Below are 18,570 nucleotides of genomic sequence, written 5' to 3'. Positions count from 1 at the left end.
TCCTAGAGTAATGGAAATAAAAACAAAAATAAACAAATGGGACCTAATGAAACTTAAAAGCTTTTGCATAGCAAAGGAAACTATAAACAAGACAAAAACACATCCCTCAGAATGGGAGAAAATATTTGCAAACAAATCAGTGGACAAAGGATTCATCTCCAAAATATATAAACAGCTCATGCAGCTCAATATTAAAAAAACAAACAACCCAATAAAAAAATGGGTGGAAGACCTAAACAGACATTCCTCCTAAAAAGACATACAGATGGCCAAGAAGCACATGAAAAGCTGCTCAACATCACTAATTATTAGAGAAATGCAAATCAAAACTACAATGAGGTATCACCTCATACCAGTTAGAATGGCCATCATAAGAAAATCTACAAACAACAAATGCTGCAGAAGGTGTGGAGAAAGGGGAACCCTCTTGCACTGTTGGTGAGAATGTAAATTGAAACAGCCACTATGGAGAACAGTATGTTGGTTCCTTAAAAAACCAAAAATAGAATTACCATATGATCCAGCAATCCCACTACTGGACAGAGAAAACCATAATTCAAAAAGACACATGCACCCCAATGTTCATTGCAGCAGTATTTACAAGAGCCAGGTCATGGAAGCAACCTAAATGCCCATCAACAGATGAATGGATAAAGAAGTCGTGGTACATATATACAATGGAATATTACTCAGCCATAAAAAAGAATGAAATTGGGTCATTTGTTGAGACGTGTATGGATCTAGAGACGGTCATGCAGAGTGAAGTCATTCAGAAAGAGAAAAACAAATATCGTATATTAACGCATATATGTGGAACCTAGAAAAATGGTACAGATGAACCAGTTTGCAGGGCAGAAATTGAGACACAGATGTAGAGAACAAATGTATGGACACCAAGGGGGGAAAGTGGGGGTGGGGGTGGGATGAATTTGGCGATTGGAATTGACATGTATACACTGATGTTTATAAAATTGATGACTAATGAGAACCTGCTGTATAAAAAAATAAATTAAATTAAATTAAAAAAAAAAAAGAATCCACCTGCCAATGCAGGGGACATGGGTTCGAGCCCTCATCTGGGAAGATCCCACATGCCGTGGAGCATCTAAGCCTGTGCACCACAGCTACTGAGCCTGCTCTCTAGAGCCCACAAGCCACAACTACTAAGCCAATGTCCCACAACTACTGAAGCCTGTACACCTAGAGCCCATGCTCCGCAACAAGAGAAGCCACCACTGTGAGGAGCCCGTGCACCGCAGCAAAGAATAGCCCCCACTCGCAGCAATGAAGGCCCAATGCAGCCAAAAATAAATAAATTTATTAAAAAAATAAACTACACCTATGAAGAAATTAATAAAATAAGCAGGATTTGCCACAGGGAGAAATTAAACTGTGTTACATTTGCAACAGAGACCTCAATCTTCATGAATCTTCCGTTCCATGGGAACAGTGGAGCTGGGATGGCTCTTCAGACTGTTTTGAATGGGGGCTAATCCTTTGTACCACTGCATTGACCATGGAAGGGCATAACCTTGGGATAGCTAACTCCTTTCAGCAATTTGTGAGGAGGGTCTCAACTGTGAGCCATCACAGCTTACAACAATTCCAGCAGTGGTAGAATGATTATTTCTGTGCTGAAGGGGGATCTGGGTGACACCCGCAGCATTCACCACTACTTAATTTCCTTTGTGTGTGTGTGTGTGTGTGTGTGTGTGTGTGTGTGTGTGTGTGTACATGTGTGTGCACATGTGCTTTAGGTTTCTGTTTTACATGGAGCGCATTCCTTCCTCTGGGTTATTCTGGCTATTAAGAAGAGCCCGGTGTTCAAAGTTTCATTGTCTTTGAGCTCATTTGATAGAAGGTGACACGTTCAAGTAAAAAGAATCATTTTAATCAGTTTGTATTTCCAGTCTTGATTTTTCTTTCTTATTGCTGTAAGGACAGATGTGCTTATTGCTACTTTACGCATGTTGTATAAATGTGTATTTTTATTGCTATTAACCTAGTTAAAGTTGTCAGTTAACCTTAATATTCATTCTCCAATTTTTAACATAGAAATTTTTATAACATAAATGAATTGTCAACAAATACTGTAGAAAATGCACCGTTATCTTGCCTCTTCTCCTAATTAGGGACAACGAGGTGCACATGGTATGCCTGGAAAACCTGGGCCAATGGTGAGTGTATTACTTTCATATTCATTCATTCACTTATTCATTCATTCTTCCATTTGTACATTCATTACCATTTACAAAGCACCTACTGTGTCCCAGGTGCTTGGGACAGAAAGACAATAAACACATAGTACTTGTCTTTGAAACCTGCCCTATCAAAGAAGAGAGATATATCAACTGATATTGTAGTATAATGCTATTGCTAACTGCTGTAATAGGGAAAGCAACCTAAGTATGGGAACTTACCTGTACCAACACAAGCAGTGAGACAAAGATGTCAAGAAAGACTTAAAGAGGAACAACTTTTAAGCTTAGTCTTGAAAGATGAGTATATAAAAAGAATAAGAATACAGCATGGTCCGTACAATGGATAGGTGAAAAACACGATGAGCTCAGGGAAATATTCAGTACTAGGAGGGTAAATCGGATTTGAAATTACTTGCCCTTAAGATCTTTTTCCCTTGTTACTCATAAAAAGGAAAAATAAGTGTAATTTAAAAGGGCTTTTATTAATGCAAAACTGATGGATTTAAAATACAGTCCTCGGGCTTCCCTGGTGGCGCAGTGGTTGAGAGTCTGCCTGCCAATGCAGGGGACACGGGTTCGAGCCCTGGTCTGGGAAGATCCCACGTGCCACGGAGCAGCTAGGCCCGTGAGCCACAACTACTGAGCCTGCGCATCTGGATCCTGTGCTCGGCAACAAGAGAGGCCGCGACAGTGAGAGGCCCGCGCACCGTGATGAAGAGTGGCCCCCAATCGCCACAACTAGAGAAAGCCCTCGCACAGAAAAGAAGACCCAGCACAGCCAAAAATAAATAAATAAATAAATAAATAAATAAAATACAGTCCTCAAAGAAGAATCAGGATAACCTAGAATGAAATTCCTCTTACACTCATTTCCTTTAAATCCAGCTTTAAATCAGTGGTTTAGACTCTATTCATGCCTTCCCAAATGTAGTATAGTGACACATATTCACTTTTCATTAGACTGAAAAAAATCACTCCAAAATATCCAGATGATTCTTAATCATCATTTTTATAAAGTGAAGTCCTAGATTTTGGTACAATGTGTAACTTTCTAAAAACTATCCTTATTACTTGGTTAACACAAAGAAAGTAATTTCTCTAGAAGCAATTGTTTCAATTTGTGTTTGTGACTGACTCTCGTATGCTACAACTAGGAAATTCTGTTATGTTTAATACCACTGGACATGTCTTTTAGCACAATTTCATATCAGTGTTGTAAGGTTCTTATGATAAAGTTATATTTATCTTTTAAAGTACTTATATTATTAAATTATATTATTAAATTTTAAAGTACTAAGTGGATTATTCTTATATGTCAAAGTACAGAATAAAAGAATAAAAGATTTCATGTTAATTAAAATACATATCTAATCACTTTTCTGGTTTCTTTTAATAGGGTCCTCTTGGGATACCTGGTTCTGCTGGTTTTCCAGGAAATCCTGGGTTGAAGGTAAGATGTTACTATATTTAGCTCTTGATGACATGAATTACTTAAGTACCTGAATCCCAAAGTAAAGAATGTCATTTCTTTCATTGACGAGTGTGGAAGTCTCTCTTAACTAAGGAAGAGAGCCTAGCGTATTCTCAATGTCCATTATGGTAGGGGGAAAAAAAAGAAAATGAAAAAAATGATATTATTATATAATAAGTAATTAAAAGAGAATTACTTATAATCATACACTTGTAGTATCAAAGAATCTGTTGCAATAGGACTCTAACACCAGACAATTGTAACGGCTGTGAGGAGTAAGGGTTTAATCTGAATTGGAACTCTATTCTTGGTTACAGTGCCTGGCAGTAATAAATAGCAGAATGTTCTAAACAATAGGAGAGTAAAATAAATCAGAGGTGGTCAGAAGGCCACACAACATTGGCCTCCACTTATGCCCCCCTTCTCCCCACCTCCACCCCCCCAACTTACATAATCATTAATGGAACGCTTGGAGAGGCTATTTGGCTGTCCATGTGGGAATGGACTGAAGTATTCTGCTGGGATGATTTACATTTGTAGTGAGTCACAATTTGTTCTTTCTCTAAACACTTTGGATGATAAATCCATGGATTACAGTGGGAGGTTATTAAGATTATATTAGCTAAATTAGTGAATAAACTCAGAACACTACCTTCAAACTTTGAACAACACAATACGTTTGATTTTTCTCACACCTGGTTTTTCTTTGGCAATAATTTTCTTCATCTTGAAGAAGGGATTTGCTCACAAGATTCTGCTGTACAAAAATAACCGTGGCCAGTCACCTCACCTCTCTAAATCTTGTTTTCTCAAGGAATTTTATTGAAGATTAAATGAGAAAATACGCAAACCCTTAGCATAGTGCCTAAGGCAGAGGATGCCCTCAGCACAGTCCCACGCTTCTTGTTAGTGGGGCCACTCAGATTGGATTTGAACTTCGAAACAAACAAACAAACAAAAAAATCTCTAGTTGACATTTCAAGTATTCTTTGAAATGTGAGAGTCAAGTCCAATTATTCTTCGGCTCTCTCTAACGCTGACTTTAAATTCTGTGCCACAGGGATGTGGCTGCTTTATTTTAAAATGGTGCCCTCCGTTGGTTCACTAACCAGTCCCTCCGTTAACTGAGAACTCACTGTGAACTCAGCCGAGTGGGACCTTCTTCAGTTCCCCTCTGTATCTGATCTGATCCCTGGAGTCCTAAGTCTGCTGCCACTGACTCTGACCTTGGAGGACCCAACCTCCCTGTGTACCTCAATCAAAATAGGCAAAATCCCTTCCCTCTCTCTCTCTGTGAGACTCTCTACCCTCACACCGAGCTCTGGCTAGAGAATTCAAGGAAGGATACTCACAATGCCCAGGACTCTCACTTAGCAGGAAGTGGTTTCTGCTCCTACTGTGGCCTCTGGTTAAGACTTCACTAGCCATCATAGTTTATGCAGTAGTTGACTCTGGATACTTCCCTCTCCTCCTGGGTTTTTCTAGAACGGGCTGTTGGCTACTGAAAACTCCTTAATAAAGTCAAACACCTCACAAAACTGTTTCAGAAATTGTTTCCCTGTCCTACCACCACCCCCAACATAAAGACCACCACCCCTGGTGTTTGTTTTTGGCCAAAATTCTGCTATACCTGTAATATTCTTCCAGGGTCTCTGGCTATCTAGATGAAGAATAAACTTTCTCGTCTAGTTCTTTGTATTTCAGTGAAGGATAACAGGGATTCCCTCTAGGATTTGATTTACATTAGGTACCTAATATGTTAGATAAAATGCAGAAACTCAGCTAAGTTTGAATTTCAGATAAATAAAGAATAAACTTTTAGGATAAATGTGTTCCAGATATTGCATGGGACAAACTTATTTTGAAATCATTTGTTGTTTACCTGAATTAAAACTTAACCAGGCATCCTGTATTTTTATTTACTATCTGGATCCCTATCTTGGGTTGAAACAAGGGTGGCTATCAGGTGACCCTCACCAGGTTGCTCTGCTCTGCATGCTGTGGGCATCATCACATCCAGAGTGGCGGGAAGTGAGTCCATCCCTTAAGCTAAGTTAGGCACACACACCTGGAAACTGCTTTGTGCTCTTGACTCGTTTAAATGATTGGGTGTAAAATGTAAAACTCCAAATAAGCAGTCAGCTTTGAATCACACCACACTGATATTTTCTTAAATTAACGTTTTCCTCATACCCCTTTAGGGAGAAGCAGGTCCCACTGGGGCACGAGGCCCTGAAGGTCCTCAGGGGCAAAGAGGTGAAACTGGGCTACCAGGTCCTGTTGGCTCTCAAGGTCTTCCTGTAAGTTCCTAGTATATTTAAAAATTATCACTGAAAGCTGGACATGTTTTATAACTTTTGAACAAAGGCAACATATTTTAATATGTTCTCTTTCAATTCTGAATGAGTGTTTAGAACTCATGAAAAAAAAATGTCCCTTGTCAACTCTGCAAACTTTGTCTATTTTATGGAAAAGGGAATTAATTAGTCATAAAAGTGATTTTTATAATATAATGGTGGTTGATTTATTTTTCCTTTCTTTCTTTTTGGTAATTTTTCTGCCTCCTTTTGCGAGATGGGTGGACATCTGAATACCACCCTAGATATGGCTTAATATTTCATGAACTTTTCCTGTATCTTTTAGGGTGCAGTGGGAACTGATGGTACGCCTGGTGCCAAAGGCCCAACAGTGAGTAACTAACTTCATTTATGCCACATGAGGTTCAAATGGGCACAATCCTTTGCACAGTGACCATAGACTTCTGCCTAGGTCTCTGCTCATCATGTTACTCTTGCATTCCAATAGGGCTCTCCGGGTACCTCTGGTCCTCCTGGCTTAGCAGGGCCCCCTGGATCTCCAGGACCTCAGGGTAGCACTGGACCTCCAGGAATTCGAGGCCAACCGGTAATGTCCATCAAAGAATTATCATCCATTAGTATAATACAACTAAGATCGCCAGAGAAATAATGTGTAATGAGATACAGTGAAACATAGATAATGTGACTTATTTGAATGAGGCAAAAGAAGGTAGGAATTTTTGTAAAGTGGAAGCCAAATGTTAATGTACAATTTACATGTTTAAATTCAAAGGGGAAAATTATTGCACTATGTTAAATTTTAGTGTTCTTTTGTTTAAAATAGTAAGGTCATAACTTCATAATCCACCTCTTAGAATTTTATAAATAGTTGCATAACATATGGAGACACTTTGCAAGCCAGTATGGGGGAATACGGAGTTTTCATGGGGGGTTATAATGACAGCTTGGCTAAAATGGGTTCAACAGCTATTTCTTGAGATTTATTCTTGAAGAGTGCTTCCAACATGTTGTTTATATTGAATGAGTTTCCACATTTTGTATAAATTTGTATGTTTTATATTCATATATTTATCTATTGGTAAAAATATTACGGTTAGTTCTTAAGAAACAAACACATCGAGTAGTTGTGCTTATGTATCTTTTAGCTTGATATCTAACAAAACTTTGTTTCCTAGTACTACTTAAAACAAATATTTTAGATCCTGATGTAAGTAATTTGATTATGCTGATAAATCCTTTTTAAATGCTAGTGACAAATTTATAAAAACATGCATGTTGTTGGTATTTTACATTTGATTTTATCATGTTCTCAATTTAGCAATCTGGTTCCGACAAATTATAGTACAATTGGTATTATAAAGACACACATACCCAAAACTCTTGAATACTCTAAAGATAAAATACCCTATTTGAAGTTGTCAAATCTCAATAAATAGAACATAAATATAAAATTATTTTGATTTTGGGTGAACAAATCTATTTCCTAAAATAGACTCTAAATAGATTTATCTATTGAAGTTGTCATTGTTAGTTCTAATTTTTATTATCAAATTGGAATAATAACCGAATAATTCTAATTATCCTACTATGCATGATTAAAAACAAGATTTTAAAAGTAAATCTTTTGAAGACCCCTGTAAAATATACAAATTGCTACCTAACTATACTGGATTTTATAAAATTTCACACACATTCTACAAGATTTGCATAATTTAAAAAAATTATTATACTGCTGATTCAGTACAGACTCAGCTGCAGAAAATTTTCAAGACCCATTCACTGTAATAATTAAAGCAGGTTGGGCTGGATAAATTTCTTGGTTCTTGCAATTATCGATGTTTTTATTTTAGGGTGATCCAGGAGTTCCAGGTTTCAAAGGAGAAGCTGGCCCAAAAGGGGAACCGGTAAGGTTTTATTTCTTTTAAATGATAAGAAGAACATGAATATTATCCAGAAGTGTAAGCCCAAAATACTCAAGTACTTCAAATAATAACAGTGAGAATTATAATACTTTTGGATGGAAATAGTTTGCTTAATATAGTTTAAAATTTGTGACTGACTTATTTAAATGAATCTTTTGACTATAACTCCCTCGTCAAATGGCTCTTTCTGGTATCTGTCCTTCTGTTTTCAATAGGGGCCACATGGTATTCAGGGTCCAATAGGCCCACCTGGTGAAGAAGGCAAACGAGGTCCCCGAGGTGATCCAGGAACAGTTGGTCCTCCAGGCCCCATGGGAGAAAGGGTAAAATTTGAATGATTGAATAAATTCTTATAGTTGTGGGGGAAATACATGAATAACTTTTGGGATAGTGAGGAAAACTAGAGCAATTAAGAGAAATGCTAGCAGGTGCATTGCACAGTTCAGTATGACTATCTGTGAATTCAGGGAGCCAACTGTCTAATCATTGTTCATTCATTCATTCATCTAATATTGACTGAACAACTGCTCTATGCCAATTTGGTATATGGTGCTTGGGAAATATCAGTGAACAAGAATGCTATGGTTCCAGCCTTCATGCGGGGGCTAGTAAACAATAGTTTAGTGGGGAGGGAAGCAGTAAACAAGTTAACAGGTAAATAAAAATATAATTACACATTTTAATAAGTGCCATATACACTTAGGGAATAGCAGGGTGATGTGGTAGAGAGTAACTTATGACAGTAGTGTGTCATTAGGTTATGTAGTTAGGAAATAAGATTCTTTGAGAAGATGGCATCTAGCTAAGATCTGAAGATTAGGATGAGCCAGCAAGAAAACTTGAGAGAAAAAGCATTTTTCAGCAGAGGAAACAAAAAATGCAAATTCAGGAGGCCAGAAAGGGCTTAGTGATTTTAAAGACCAGAAAAGGTTGCTGTGGCTGGACTATAATGAAACAGGTCTGAAAGGGAGAATAACAATATCACCTTACTTTTGTATGGAACCTCAGAAAATGCAAAGGGCTTCACGTCAAAGACAATACTAATGCCTGCAATGACTGACATTTTGATTGCGGTAGATGGTACCATTTCTTTGCCTCTTTGTATCTATATCTATGTATCAGTTTTTCTCCATGTTTAATTTTACAATGAAGTGGTAAAATATTTTTTGATTTGAATAATTTTGGCTCAGTACTTAACATATATTTTTCAAAATTTAAAATGTCTTTCTGTATAGTCAGGTTATTTTTTCTTATACATATCTATTGCTGTGTTGGGTTGATCATAGCTCCTAAAACCTTATAGTACTAAGAATAAAAATTACCCACTCATTATGTATTACAAAAACATCCACAATTAAGAATCACATTTTGGTCATTTGTAGGGTGCTCCTGGCAATCGTGGTTTTCCAGGCTCTGATGGTTTACCTGGACCAAAGGTAAGGTTATCCTATCAAGGTTGACACTCCTGTGGGTAGTGTTTCAAAAGATGCGATTGTCCAGCATGGTGATGTAGCTTTGGCCCACATGGGTCCAGATCTAGAAAAGAGTTGGACACAGATTTTACTCCTAACGCCAAATCCCTCTTGCACAATTTCTTCATTATAGAGGCCTAGGGGAGAAGGACGATGGTTGGAGGTGTATTGGAGTTTGTTTTCAAACTCTCCAGGGACATTCTTGAGAAGAATAGGCCATAAATCTTTCCTTTAACCGATATATATTTTTTCCTTTATCTAGAAATTTAGACTCTTTCAAAATTTGGGGGTTTCTAAATCTAAGTTATTGGAGTGAGGCTCTAAACACAACTTTCATTAGTTAATGATGAAAAACCTCTATTCTACAAGGAATCCAAATGAGAACAAAATGTGAAGTGACATGGTTTACAAAGAAGTCTTTGTAACTACTTTGACAAACTCTTTTATGTTATACTAGTGGTTTGATTTGTAAAACAAGGATTTTATATATGCTTGCTTTTGTTTCCCTGCACTCCCTTTTTTCTGACATGTTCTGCTTTGCTTTGGAACAGGGGGCTCAAGGAGAGAGGGGTCCTGTAGGTTCTTCAGGACCTAAAGGAGGTCAGGGGGACCCAGGACGTCCAGGGGAACCTGGGCTTCCAGGTGCTCGGGTAAGAACACAGCAGTTTTTTGCTACATCAACCCAGGAGATATGCTCCTGAGAATTCATTAAAGGTTTTTTTTAAAGGTTTGTCTTTTTTTTTAATAGCTTGCTTTCACGACTTGGAACATTTCTTTGTTTTTTTCTTTGGGTTTGACCTGATTCATTATTTTTGAAATAATGAATGGCTTGCTATTTTTATCATGTATATAAAAAAAAAACTTCTAGTCTCCTTTATTCAAAGAGGTATGTATTAATAATTTTACCACTTGATATGAAAAAAATCCTGTTTATCAATTTTTATAATTTTTCTTTACTTGCTGATGAACAACTTATGTGACTTTTAGCACAGAGAATTCCTGACAAATTTCATTTTAACAAAATGCCACTTGAAAATTCATTTGAACTATGGAATTACCCTTATATTCAGTTGTCAACAATGCCCCTTAAAGAGAAAAGGATTATACAAAAAGCTTCATGGAAAGATACATTTGGCTCAACATAAGTTCTTTATCCTGAACCCAGTGTTAGATACATGAGTAAAAGTCTCCTCCAACCCTTTCTCCTTCTATGTGAGAAACAAGCATTGGGTTCATCTTCGATGAATATCTTCGATATTCTTCCCTAGACACATGATAAAGGTGGAATGCCAGCTGAATGACCATTCAATTACTTTTAGTAAAAATGATCCCTGATTGTAGACTGCATTTGGACTTGGAGGACTATGAATGAATTAAAAAATACTGGGAGGAGGCATAGCTTTGGATTTCCTGAGTTTGCAGGGACTTGTACCTGGGCATTCACCTTGCTGGGACCAGTAGAGTATGTCCAAAGTGCTGTTACAAATATTGGTTATGTGAGATTTCAAACCAGGGTGGCTCCTGCACCCACCACGTAGACTGATTCTCTCACATGGGGCCTCCCATTGTGGGAGGCTTAAGAGTCTGGCCCTGAAGGCTGTGCTGTGAGGACTCCTCCCAGTGGAGAGTCCCACATGTGATGCCTTGTTGCATTGTCTGCCCTGTATCCTTCTGAAACCAGGTTGGGTGAGGTCCCTGATGGTCCTGTGAGTTTGTCTAGAGGAGCCTAAGGCTACTGAGAGTGGGCATTGCAAAGCAGAACTGGATCTTTGTAATGCGGTGCTATTTTTACTCTTTAGAATCTTTACTCCAGTTGCAGGTCAGCAACAAACTGACAATTGCTTTTCATTTTTAGGGTCTGACAGGAAATCCTGGTGTTCAAGGTCCTGAAGGAAAACTTGGACCTTTGGTAAGTAATTTAAACAAAAGCCCACCACCATTAATCTTACTCAATAGACATGCAACTCAAATGGTAAGATGTTTATTTAAGGTTAACATTTTTGATCAGGTGGATGCTGATCATGTTTACATGTTTAAAATGTACCTTCCTCTCCCGGAAGCAGATATTAAGGATCTGCGTATTTTCAAAATGGCCAAAAATTGATAACATTGTATTGAAATAAATGCTTGAGATTGTAATTGCTTCTCTGACATAAGTGAAAAAGTTGCCATGATGTATTTATTAATATTAGTGGAATTTGTTAGCAACATTCTCATTTCTTGATATCCTTCCAATTTTATACATTTAAGAGATAAGTAAGTATAAATTTGACAGTTCATATATTCTGGGCCCTTCCCTTATACAATAAATGTGAAATGGAAGTCCTGAGTTTTCATTACCACAAACAAGAGTAAATGAAAGAAGGAAGATTTCCCCTATTAATATGAGAATGTAAAGAGACATAAAGATGAGGCTTGTGTATAGAATAAGGATAAAGTCTCTGTTCTAAACATTCAAATACCTCAGCAGTTTTTTTTTAAACACTCAACTGTCCTGATTCACTAAAATAAAAATGTAGCTTAATTTAAAACTTACATAACTTTTATAGGAAGGAAAGGCAAGTGACAATTTGGGTGATGTAACATTCCGAGAGAACTTATGTGAAACTTACATTGCTCCTGTCAATTTTGTAGGGTGCTCCAGGAGAGGATGGCCGGCCAGGTCCTCCAGGCTCCATAGGAATCAGAGGGCAGCCTGGGAGTATGGGTCTTCCAGGCCCCAAAGGTAGCAGTGTGAGTACAGTGTATAATGTTGCCATCTCATCATAATCCTCACTTGGAGCTGACATGTTTATAGCAAACTGATTGAAATTTAAATTAGTTTGCATTGATTCTTTAGGGTGACCCTGGAAAACCTGGAGAAGCAGGAAATGCTGGTGTTCCTGGGCAGAGGGTAACTACACATTTTCTGCTAAAGAAAAAAATATATATGAAATTACCCAAATTCTCATGGTCTCACCTCATAAATTATCTCTCTGCAATGCTAGGGAGCGCCTGGAAAAGATGGTGAAGTTGGTCCTTCCGGTCCTGTGGGTCCCCCGGTATGTAAGTTTTAGTGAGAATATATTCACATTGCATTCTTCAATGATGTTTGTCTGAGACTTTACTCATGGATAGGTTTCAGGGGGAAGTAAATAAAAAAGTGCAAGATGGAAGAATTTCAGTTATATCTTTTCTTTTGATTACTGTGCTGGCATCTTCTGCCTTTTTAAGTAGAATTATTGGTCTTTTCATCTTAAACTTCTACGAAATGCTGATGGTAAAAGCTACCTCATCATCTCTATGTTATCATAGATGAAAATTATGTGAGGAAAGTAGTGTCTGACAAATATTTTATACTGTATTTTATTTAAAATATATAAATACTCGATTATACCAGGTTTTTTTTCTAATATTGTATCTTATAGAAATTTATTTAAGCATTTATTTTTTTGGATGGACTAAAAAGGAATAATATTTATCCTTTGAGGTATATTTTCATCCTAGGATTTTAAAATTGTGTTTATCAGAAATATTATGGCATGTTTGTTTTGGAATGGGGCAATTTAAATATCTTTTTTTAAATGTTAGCTTTGCTTTCTTTAGTTATTCTAGTTTTGAAGGTTTGACTAATAATTTTTATAACACTGAGAAACAAACTACAATGGAAACATTAATTACCCTTTTAGATTAGACATATAAAAGTAATGGATTTTCCCATGCCAATAGTCAATTTCCCCCCAAATTTTACAGTTGGCTCCAGACATTTATGTTTGGATAAAAAATGAACACATGTTATCAGTTTCTTCACTGGCTTTAGAAGATATTTTCACACCATCAGGGACTTCAAACAGTACCATTAGGTGACATTTAGGACTAGTTTATTATCTGGCTAAAGTGAAAAACTTGTGATTGGAAGAAATACAGAAAAATATAAATACTTCTGGTGGTTCACACAAGTAGGAAGCAGGCATAAGGATCTGGCTCTTGATGTTCATGATTTTCTTTCCTTCGTGACTTAGGGTCTAGCTGGGGAGAGAGGAGAACAGGGCCCTCCAGGTCCCACTGGCTTTCAGGTATGCACTGACTCAGTCTTCCATTTCTTCTTCCCCTAACCAAAATGCTTTTTTATAAAAAGATATGGTTGAATGATGTGAAATTCTACAATCTTCAAAGAAGTCATTCCTCTTTTAGTAAATAAGATAGATGACAAAATCAAACATTTTTGCTCAAAGAGAAGGAACAGATTTCCCCTGAACAACTAATCAAACCCCAAACCTATTAACAAATTATAAATCATAAAATGTTCTTAATATCTCAATAAGATTTATTTAACTATATTAAGGCTTATCTAATTTTATTGACACACTGTCTAAAATTTTTTGTTGAACAAATTTTCATGATTTATTTAATTAAATATGATGGTAGATTAATAGCATAGATAAACATAATTTGGGGAAAAAACTGTCAGGACTAACTTTCAATATTTATTCTAGCAGCCTAAAGTATTGTTCTCAGAGCCATTAAAAGCTCCACAAATATAAAGAACCTACTGTTATATTCTTACCTCTTTTTTGCTAAGTGGTGTGCAAATGAAAATCTAAACCTATGAACTGACTAGCTGCTGTGTTATGTTAGAGGATGTAGATTTCTCATTTTGCTTTGCTTAACTTGTGTTTAAATAATGTATTTTGCTTGAAAATATAGTCAGGGAGCTCCATGAATTGTGAACTGTTAACACTGATGGCCTATTAAATTTCCACAGAGTCACAATTTTATATTCTTACTTTTGCTTTAGGGGCTTCCTGGTCCTCCAGGGCCTCCTGGGGAAGGTGGAAAGCCAGGTGATCAGGTAAGTGTTTAAATAATAAGGATAGCAATACTAAAAATTGCTAACATAATATCACTTACTATGTGTCAGGCTCTGTTCTGCTTTGCTTTAAATTAATTATCTCCTTTAATCCTCAAAACAACTCTTGTGTACTAGGTACTATTATTATTATTATGCCCATTTTACAGATGAGGAAAATAACAGTTAACTTAACAGATGTTAAATAACTTAACAGATGTTAAGTAATTTTCCCAAAGTCACACAGCTGATATGATTTGAACCCAGGTCATGTGCTTATACTGTGTTCTTAATCACTAAATATGTCTTACTGTACATTTTACTGGAGGCTTCATAAACGGTTATGAACAGAAACTTACCATTTTATTTCTGTCATTTTACCAGCACATAGGTTTATGTAATTTATTTTTCTTTGAGTGATTTATTCATTCATTTAACTGTTCAAAAATATTTGCTGAGCTCTCTGTGCTAAGCTTTACTAAGCCTTGGCCTGAACCAATTGAACAAGATGGACATGGACCTTGCCTTATATTTTATTTTACTAGGAGACAGAGAGTATATAGAAAGTCAGTTACAACAGTAGTATATTCTAAATGCTATAGTAAGAGAGGCACTGTGTATATGTAAACCTAGAAGATGCACCTAATTCAGACATTGGGGTTTAGAAAAAGTTTCCTGGACAAAATAGTATCTTTTATGAGATCTGAAGGAAGAATGATGGTAAGCGGGGAGGAGGGAAGGTAAGAAAATACTCCAGGAAATGGAAACAGCAAGTGCAAAGGCTTGCTGATCAAATTTAGGCACTGAAAAAAGTTCGGTAGGTCAGAAGTGTGAAATACAATTTGAGGAGGATGAAGAAGAGGCTGGAGAATGACAGGGGCCTGATTCTGGAAAGTCTTAATTTGAGTCTAGTTTGTTCTTATTATTAGAGTGATGGGAAGCTAATGAAGGGCTTTTAAGTAGAGAGAAATACTATTAGAATTGGGTTTTAGGAAGATCATGCCACAATGAAGACAATACATTTCAAGGGACAAAACTGGAGGCCTACTTGATATAGTTACTGTCTTTATCAAACAAAGAAGTTTTAAATGACAAATTTTCCTTTAGTTAAGAGCAAACTTTTAATGTAGTCATGACTGCATTAGTTTGAACCCACAGTTCCTAGTAGAGTGTGTTGTCTATATTATATGTTCAAGAAATATTTATTAAATTGAATTGAATTTGTTCTATTTAAAAGATTAGTAGTACTTCATTGCTTTTAATGTCACTTTCCTCTGTTAAGTTTTTCACATTCCATTAGGAAATAAAAGGCCTTTGCTTGTATTTTATTGTTACTAAAAGTAATATCTTTGTGAGATAATATTTTGAATGAACTCATTGCCAAAAATCAATCATTCAGGTATAATATAAATTTTTCTGGAAAAGTATTTCCATCCAATGTATATGATATCCCATTGTTTATAAAATTGTACACATTTTTTCTTTCTTCAATATTATGGGCTTAGTCAGACTTCTAATAGTATGTTAGAAGAAATTAGGTATATGATCTGGAAAGATTTTTAATAAATACCTAAAGTTCAGTTGAAAGTTTTTCATTTAAAAAAAATGTATTTTATAGGGAGTTCCTGGAGATCCTGGAGCAGTTGGCCCATTAGGACCTAGAGTAAGTATTTTCTTCTTCATGATTAACTTTGTGTCCATTGGCTTCAGTTTGAAAAAGCATCTTTTATCTTAAACTGGGCTTTAATTGTTACAGTTTTTTACTTAATGAAAATCAATCTTATGAGAAATATTTTGTGCTGTGAATGCTTACTTCAAGTTCATTTCTTATTAAATTAGAAAACTGAGTCTTAATAGTTGCTCATTTCTAAATTTTTCCCCAGTAGAAGTCATTTTTCACATTTCCAGGAACACTTTTAAACCGTTTTCAGATCAAGCACTGAGACTGTTTGACATTCCTATGTTGTGTAGGGAGAACGAGGAAATCCGGGGGAAAGAGGAGAACCAGGAATAACCGGACTTCCTGGTGAGAAGGGAATGGCTGGAGGACACGGTCCTGATGGTCCAAAAGTAAGTATGGTAGCGAGCTCAGTAGTTTAAAATGGTCTAAAATTACTGCTCAATAAACACATAATGGTGCTAGGATTTATTATTTATTTATTTATCTTGTTTTTACAAAATATTTGATTATATAATTTCTTCAACAAATATTTAATGAGCACCTGCTTGGCTTTTCTTTGGCACTAAAGAGTCAGCTAAAAAAGAATCTCTTCTTCGACGGGATTTTTGATCACTACATAAAACAGTGATACATTCTCATATACCAACCTGTTTCTAATATTTATTTATATAACTTTTATTAATGACTTCTATTAATAAGCAGAGGCAAGAAATCGAAAATTGCATAATTTATTAGGATATCTTCCTAATCATATGCTCCATTTACCTTGTCTCAGTTTCTACAGTTCTGCTTACTTAATATAGGAAAGTATGTCATTTTTGAAATCCGAAAGTACAATACATTATAAGGCAAAAATCAGTACCATTTCCTTTTGGATGCTGTTTTAAAATTGGTAGAAGACTGTGTGGCCAACTTCAGTGCAAACAACTGAAGTAGAATTTTTCATGATCATGTAATATTAGATCCCTTATCACCTTCAAGGGCCAGAGTGATTGCAGAAGATCTGCTTCAATTTAATTACTGAATGAGCCTGAAGCCAGCTTCATATCATGGGTTCTTTTTTTTTTTTAACGTCTTTATTGGAGTATAATTGCTTTACAATGGTGTGTTAGTTTCTGCTTTATAACAAAGTGAATCAGTTATACATATACACATGTTCCCATATCTCTTCCCTCCTTAGTTTGATAGGGATTGCATTGAATCTGTAGATTGCTTTGGGTAGTAGAGTCATTTTCACAATGTTGATTCTTCCAATCCAAGAACATGGTATATTTCTCCACCTATTTGTATCATCTTTAATTTCTTTCATCAGTGTCTTATAGTTTTCTGCATACAAGTTTTTTGTCTCCTTAGGTAGGTTTATTCCTAGATATTTTATTCTTTTTGTTGCCGTGGTAAATGGGAGTGTTTTCTTAATTTCACTCTCAGATTTTTCATCATTAGTGTATAAGAATGCCAGAGATTTCTGTGCATTAATTTTGTATCCTGCTACTTTACCAAATTCATTGATTAGCTCTAGTAGTTTTCTGGTAGCCTCCTTAGGATTCTCTATGTATAGTATCTTGTCATCTGCAAACAGTGACAGCTTTACTTCTTCTTTTCCTATTTGGATTCCTTTTATTTCTTTTTCTTCTCTGATTGCTGTGGCTAGAACTTCCAAAACTATGTTGAATAAGAGTGGTGAGAGTGGGCAACCTTGTCTTGTTCCTGATCTTAGTGGAAGTGGTTTCATTTTTTCACCATCGAGGACAGTGTTGGCTGTGGGTTTGTCATATATGGCCTTTATTATGTTGAGGAAAGTTCCCTCTATGCCTACTTTCTGCAGGGTTTTTATCATAAATGGGTGTTGAATTTTGTCAAAAGCTTTCTCTGCATCTATTGAGATGATCATATAGTTGTTCTTCTTCAGTTTGTTATATGGTGTATCAAGTTGTTTGATTTGTGTATATTGAAGAATCCTTGCATTCCCAGAATACACCTCACTTGATCATGGTGTATGATCCTTTTAATGTGCTGTTGGATTCTGTTTGCTAGTATTTTGTTGAGGATTTTTGCATCTATGTTCATCAGTGATATTGGCCTGTAGTTTTCTTTCTTTGTGACGTCTTTGTCTGGTTTTGGTATCAGGGTGATGGTGGCCTCATAGAATGAGTTTGGGAGTGTTCCTCCCTCTGCTATCTTTTGGAAGAGTTTGAGAAGGATAGGTGTTAGCTTTTCTCTAAATGTTTGATAGAATTCGCCTGTGAAGCCATCTGGTCCTGGGCTTTTGTTTGTTGGAAGATTTTTATTCACAGTTTCAATTTCAGTGCTTGTGATTGGTCTGTTCATATTTTCTATTTCTTCCTGGTTCAGTCTCGGCAGGTTGTGCATTTGTAAGAATTTGTCCATTTCTTCCAGGTTGTCCGTTTTATTGGCATAGAGTTGCTTGTAGTAATCTCTCATGATCTTTTGTATTTCTGCTGTGTCAGTTGTTAACTTCTTTTTCATTTCTAATTCTATTGATTTGAGTCTTCTCCCTTCTTTTCTTGATGAGTCTGGCTAATGGTTTATCAATTTTGTTTATCTTCTCAAAGAACCAGTTTTTAGTTTTATTGATCTTTGCTATCATTTCCTTCATTTCTTTTTCATTTATTTCTGATCTGATCTTTATGATTTCTTTCCTTCTGCTAACTTTGGG

General features: G+C 36.2%; 1 protein-coding gene across 1 annotated transcript in view; it reads left to right on the top strand.

The window, feature by feature from the left end:
• COL5A2 (collagen type V alpha 2 chain) overlaps nucleotides 1-18,570 on the top strand; it is a 150,413-nt gene that overhangs the window by 102,307 nt on the left and 29,536 nt on the right. Inside the window, exons 17-33 of the mRNA XM_007108047.4 lie at nucleotides 2,133-2,177; nucleotides 3,598-3,651; nucleotides 5,874-5,972; nucleotides 6,316-6,360; nucleotides 6,478-6,576; nucleotides 7,841-7,894; nucleotides 8,128-8,235; nucleotides 9,295-9,348; nucleotides 9,936-10,034; nucleotides 11,240-11,293; nucleotides 12,019-12,117; nucleotides 12,224-12,277; nucleotides 12,372-12,425; nucleotides 13,386-13,439; nucleotides 14,162-14,215; nucleotides 15,831-15,875; nucleotides 16,184-16,282. Of these exons, the coding sequence (XP_007108109.1) occupies nucleotides 2,133-2,177; nucleotides 3,598-3,651; nucleotides 5,874-5,972; nucleotides 6,316-6,360; nucleotides 6,478-6,576; nucleotides 7,841-7,894; nucleotides 8,128-8,235; nucleotides 9,295-9,348; nucleotides 9,936-10,034; nucleotides 11,240-11,293; nucleotides 12,019-12,117; nucleotides 12,224-12,277; nucleotides 12,372-12,425; nucleotides 13,386-13,439; nucleotides 14,162-14,215; nucleotides 15,831-15,875; nucleotides 16,184-16,282 (1,170 nt within the window). The remainder of the gene's footprint in view (nucleotides 1-2,132; nucleotides 2,178-3,597; nucleotides 3,652-5,873; nucleotides 5,973-6,315; nucleotides 6,361-6,477; nucleotides 6,577-7,840; nucleotides 7,895-8,127; nucleotides 8,236-9,294; nucleotides 9,349-9,935; nucleotides 10,035-11,239; nucleotides 11,294-12,018; nucleotides 12,118-12,223; nucleotides 12,278-12,371; nucleotides 12,426-13,385; nucleotides 13,440-14,161; nucleotides 14,216-15,830; nucleotides 15,876-16,183; nucleotides 16,283-18,570) is intronic.

The sequence above is a fragment of the Physeter macrocephalus genome, chromosome 2, assembly GCF_002837175.3.
Source record: "Physeter macrocephalus isolate SW-GA chromosome 2, ASM283717v5, whole genome shotgun sequence".
Classification (NCBI taxonomy): domain Eukaryota; kingdom Metazoa; phylum Chordata; class Mammalia; order Artiodactyla; family Physeteridae; genus Physeter; species Physeter macrocephalus.
Note: the sequence above shows the minus strand (reverse complement) of the source record. Positions and strands in the feature narration are given on the sequence as shown.